At 36.1% G+C, this 5,774-nt stretch overlaps 1 protein-coding gene across 1 annotated transcript in view; it reads left to right on the top strand.

The window, feature by feature from the left end:
* Nucleotides 1–4,846: 4,846 nt before the first annotated feature.
* Nucleotides 4,847–5,774, top strand: part of LOC133732296 (palmitoyl-monogalactosyldiacylglycerol delta-7 desaturase, chloroplastic-like) — a 1,943-nt gene continuing 1,015 nt past the window's right edge. Inside the window, exons 1-3 of the mRNA XM_062159819.1 lie at nucleotides 4,847–5,256; nucleotides 5,378–5,518; nucleotides 5,594–5,734. Of these exons, the coding sequence (XP_062015803.1) occupies nucleotides 4,966–5,256; nucleotides 5,378–5,518; nucleotides 5,594–5,734 (573 nt within the window). The 5' untranslated portion in view covers nucleotides 4,847–4,965. The remainder of the gene's footprint in view (nucleotides 5,257–5,377; nucleotides 5,519–5,593; nucleotides 5,735–5,774) is intronic.

Below are 5,774 nucleotides of genomic sequence, written 5' to 3'. Positions count from 1 at the left end.
CACAAATCTGATGATGTACACTGTACAGAGGATTAGGGCTTTTGAAAATGTTGATTTGAAGTGGAATTCCATTAACACAGACATCTGAAGATACCTAAACCATGATCGGAGACCAAAACACACACTGAACTTGCTTTTGTTGTTTTTTTTTTGGTGTTGGAAGAGAAGGGAAAATAAATTTTATTTTTCCCGATGGAGTTAATATATCCCAATTTAGTATTGCATCTTGATGAATTTTAAGAACTCTTGAACTCAATTCCATGATTAATTTTTTGAACTCACATAGCAGATTCTCAATTGTGATGCTGATAATTTGATTCGTAATTATGAAAATAGAATGAAAAACATAGGATTGATTCTTGAAGACTTTATTAATTAACACAAGTGCAAGAAGTCATTCCATGGTTAGTATGCAGCCATGGAAGTAAAGAGAAATAGGAAAGGAAGAACGAAGAAGGAACTTGACGATAAATCCTTCTTCTTTTTTGGAGTTAACCGAAAGTTAACTAAGGTTTAGATGAAAAACTAAAAATTGGTGGAATAATGATGTATCAATTGTCAAGACCCTTAGATTAGACAGAGAATCAAGATTTTATGAAATTGACGTAAATTCACAACCTCCTCACTTTAGAGGAGCCGGATCCTTCCACGTCAAGGTGTCACATTTGTCGATACAAGGTGATCACAAGGCAAGACAACCTGACGGGGGTAAGAACGACATAAATTAATTAAGCATGGGAATCGTTTTCTTTCAAAAATAAATTTGAAACGTAATTAGTTTGCGGTCGTTGCTGGAACGTGCATATATGGAATGGAAGGAGCTAGCAATCAACCAATCGAATACGTAAACTCAAAAATATTATCAACAAAAGACCTTCCGCCTGCTTCTTATTTGGGGTTCAGTTCATGTGGAGATCGATGGAGGTTGCGGTTAGATCCAGTTTTCTCATCTCCTATATGTCAACTTTCATTAACTGAAATACGAAAAATATATACACCAGCAAGGTGCAATAACTGATGATCATCTGAACACACACCGGTCTTCCATCAGCTAGATGAGAAAGAATGGTAGTCACAGGAGTTAATAATTTCTTGTTTAAAACTTAAATGTACATGTGCTGTCGAGCAGCTTTTGCTCTTTCATTTAGTATTCGGAATGGGTATGCAGCTGCAGAGAACTTAATTATCTCTGGACTCTGGACCGTAAGCAGATAGGCATTGTACGTGGTAATGTAATTAATGCTCTCTCGATCAGTTATTACCTGATATTTGCAGGAGTAGCCAAGTTAATTAGCTATACGAATCAAACCACACCACGTACACAGGATAATGATGTTAAACAGCGACAAGCGTGGCCAGTGGCCCACCATTGTACCGATACTGTCCTAACTTAACCACCCGTTAGGTGTTGGGTTTTAATCACAAAAGGCCTCGGTACAATTGGGTAAGAGCCACCCACTTATAAGTTATATTTTATTTGTCACTTTTCCAATGTGGGATCTTTCCTCTCCAACACGCCCCCTCACGTGCAACCTAGCTCTAGGTCTGCACGTGAAATTCATTCATCCAATTCCCATATTAGAAATTGGGACACAAGTCTCATATTGGAGACTTGGTCAATACAATCCAAGGCCCACATTGGACACTTGGTAATTTCATTTCAATGGCAATACAAGGAACCCCAATTTGAGCTCATGATACGTGCCTACGTGGAGACGCAATTGGAGAGGGACCCGCTCTGATACCATGTTAAACAGCGACAAGCGTGGCCAGTGGCCCACCATTGTACCGATACTGTCCCAACTTAACCACCCGTTAGGTGTTGGGTTTTAATCACAAAAGGCCTCGGTACAATTGGGTAAGAGCCACCCACTTATAAGTTATATTTTATTTGTCACTTTTCCAATGTGAGATCTTTCCTCTCCAACAAATGAGATGAGAATCATAGCGTCCGTCTCAGCTCTATTCCAGGTCTTAATATATCAGTTCACGTCACTTCAATATAGATCCTTGTTCTTGCCTTGTGAGGCCCTGGGTGTGTGGCTTTCCTTCTACAATTCTGGTTTTGCACTTTCTTATCAAAGTTCATGTAATCAGCATACGGTACCCCGCCCAAACTGTCATTTTTGCTTGAAAAATAGATAAAAAGTTTAGGGGTTGATTATATATTTCAGATACATAGTTGATTTGTAGTTTTGTTTTGGTAAAATTAATGGAGACATAGAACGGTGGAAGATATTTTTTTTTCCTGCGCTATAGCTACTCTATCGATCAGTTATTGCTATGCCAAGCATTAAATATGATTTCACCAAACAATTAATATGATTCACCAAATAGCGAATAAGATTTCAGCAAAGACATAGTTGCTTTTGATGTAAGAGCTTGCTTCATCAGCACATATTTTTCTGTTTTTTTTTTCGCAAGTTTGGCCTCTAGTCCATCATTTTGTTGCAGTTATATGGTTGGAGAATTAATACCTGCTGATCGATAATTAAATTATTAGCCAACTACTCATTGTAATTTTTAATTACTTAGAGAAAAAAGGTAAAAAAAAAAAAATTTCTATTATTAAACTTCAATAAAAACAACAAAATCAACAAATTTAAAGAAAAATTCTCAATCAGATCATATTTATGAAAGTTTGTCCATGTAATCAACACAAACTTTTATTTCCCACATTAGGGTTTTTTTTATCTTTAGACAATTAGAACTTCTAGTTTTTATTGTAAGACAACAATTATTTTCTATTTCTGTATTAATTAACTTGTTTTTAGCATTATTATGGCCATATATATGTGGGTAGCTTATCCCTGTAAATGTGGAAAAACTAAAATTTATTGTCAATAGGGCTGTAAATAGACTCAATATAACTCGTGTTCGACTCGATTTTAGCTCGTTCGGCTCGTGTTCGTAAGATAAATGAGCCGAGTTTGAGCTCAATATTAGGCTCGACAAAAAAACGAGCCGAGTTTGAACAATGATGTATTCGGCTCGTCTAGCTCATGAGTAGCTCGAGCTTGTTAAAGCTCGACGTTTGTTAAAACTCGACTCATGAAAATTTATAATATAAATAAAAATATAATTTTTCTAGTCTCAAATCTTTAATTCTTTTTATTACCTTCATTTTCAATTGGAAGAGAATCTGAGAATTTAAATAAAATAAATTACAATAAAGTCAACAGGGATTTGTCATTTGTGTGATGGTTAGACATCAAATTTTGGATTATTATTTTAAATTTTCTTTCTTCCTTTTTTATTTTTTAAATTTAAAGTTAAATGAACACAGCCGAGCCTATTCAAGCTCGAGCTCATCTAATAAATCGAGCCGAGCCTAGCCTAGCTCGGGCTTAATAAAAATATTCAAGCCGAGCCGAGCTTGAGCATGAAAAAAATATTCAAGTTTTAGCCCGGCTCGAACTCGATAAAAAACAAATGAGCCGAACATGATCATCTTGGTATTCGCTCCAGCTCGGCTAATTTTACACCCCTAATTGTCAAATAGTAAATCGACCACTTTATTATTGGACAATGAACTAAACCGGAAATTTTATTTTTCTTATGTTTGGATGGACAAAACTTTCTTAGTTTTGACCTCATTGGTGAAGAACCTCAAATTTCTCATCAAAATGAAGTGAACATTGGCAAAAGAACAAAAGAAAAAAAAAACTAAAGTGAATAAAAACCACAAAGTCGGCAATATTGTTAGTTGGTACTTGAAATAAACATAGCCACCTCCGACGGAAGTTGATCAGTAATTCGGTGCCTAGCAAAACAAAGAAAACAGATAATCATCCTTTTCATTGTCCATAATACAAGAAGCAAGCCATTCCAGAGACTAAGCAGTACCATTAATGTATTAAGAGTACGTTTTTCAAAATTCAGTCCTATGGCCGGTAAGTGATATCAGAACATTTACACCACAAAAATATTGATAATTTGATATTGAGCAGTACCTGCAGTACTCAATTTAGAATCTTAGAATTTGAAATGAGTTAGAGTACGTTATTGTACGTTATTCTAAAAAATGCTTTTATTCATACCTCTCATACTAGTAGTTAGACCTCCTATAATAATTTTTATCATCAAACTTCCACTTTTATCCTCAATTTTTTTTTTTTTTACACCTCCTGTGTTCCTGACTCTGCAACTACTTTGGACTTTCACCATTGACGTTTCTTCGCAGCCAGCTAGAGAGAGACCTTTGCTAAATTGGATGCATCTTCTTCTTGTTAAATTAGAAATTGAACAAAAGTCAAACCAAAAATGATACAAAGAGCTTTTAAGATCGAAGCTTTAGAAGATCAGAGGAGGAAGAAAACTAATTAAGCAGCCACGAGAACTCCACTCCAATCCCTTCAAACACATGTCAGCAGCAAACATCCTCTCTCATCCAAATATGTTATTAGAAACACATGCAATCACCACCAAACCTCCTCTATCATCCAAACTAACATGTTGGAATATGTTGTGATCCGAGTACAGTGGATCTTAAGGTTCCTAGTTTTTTTTTTTTTTTTTTTTTTTCCCTTCAGTTTACTGAAATGGCAAAATAAGATTTTAAAATGTTCCAAATAACCATATGGGAGGTATGAATAGAAGCACTATTTTTTTAAATTGATAAAAAGAAAATCAAGCATCTAGAAAGGAGCGTAAGTGCACTCAAGTCCAATATTACAGCTATCCTTCCTAGTTGACAAAACAGTGTGTTATTAAATTTGCCCAAAACTAGCCATCCGTTTTTTTTTTTTTTTTTTTTTTTTTTTTTTTTTTTTTTTTTCTTTTGGTGCGAAACTATCTCTATTAGCTGGTCTATATATTTAGTGGCCTGGCAACATACATTTCTAAAAATTAAACTCATCTTCAACTTATTTCTCGAGATCGTTATTTCTCATACATATTAAGTTCATCGACTACAGCTATATATATACCTGGCCTAGACTTTAGTGCAGCAACTGATAGCCAGAAATGGGGGGCTTTCTGGTCAGTATTGTGATGACTCCCTTTGTACAACTTTGGGGGAGACCATGGAATTTGCTAGACATAATCACAGCGGCTACTTTTCTAGGTCTCCATAGCCTCTGTTTGTTTGCTCCGTTTCATTTCACATGGGCCGCCTTTTGGGTGGCCGCCGCACTCTACATTCTCACCGGTTTGGGAGTCACTCTGGGTTTGCATAGACACCTTGCGCACAAGAGTTTACGGCTTCCCAAATGGCTCGAGTACTTGTTTGCTTATTTTGGGGTTCTAGCACTTCAGGTAAGTGATTACCAAGTGCTACTATATACGTGATTTTGATGTTTTGAGTATTGTTTTGTTCATTTACTAAAAAAAAAGAAAAAAATAGTTCTGTTGTTTAATTTCCATGGTTTATTTACAGGGAAGTCCGATAGAATGGGTGAGCACACACCGATACCATCACCAGTTTACAGACACAGAGAGAGACCCCCACAGCCCCTTGAAGGGTTTCTGGTTTAGTCATATGGGCTGGATCCTTGATAGCACTTCTCGGTTTCAAAAAGTAAGTAGGAATAAATTTAGGTTTATACATGTATAAGGAAGATTAAGTTGAAACTGATGTTATGAATTTTGGCAGTATGGAGGACTGAAGAACGTCGAGGATATGAAAAAGCAGTGGTTCTACAGATTTCTTCATCGTACATTCCTTGTACACATATTTGTTTTTGGAGCTTTGCTCTACGCCCTAGGTGGACTACCCTTCTTTATCTGGGGAATGGTACGTACTTGATTGCAATTGCGTCGCTTCGCTTCAAATG

The sequence above is a fragment of the Rosa rugosa genome, chromosome 2, assembly GCF_958449725.1.
Source record: "Rosa rugosa chromosome 2, drRosRugo1.1, whole genome shotgun sequence".
Taxonomy (NCBI): Eukaryota; Viridiplantae; Streptophyta; class Magnoliopsida; order Rosales; family Rosaceae; genus Rosa; species Rosa rugosa.
This window is presented reverse-complemented; position numbering and strand designations above follow the sequence as displayed.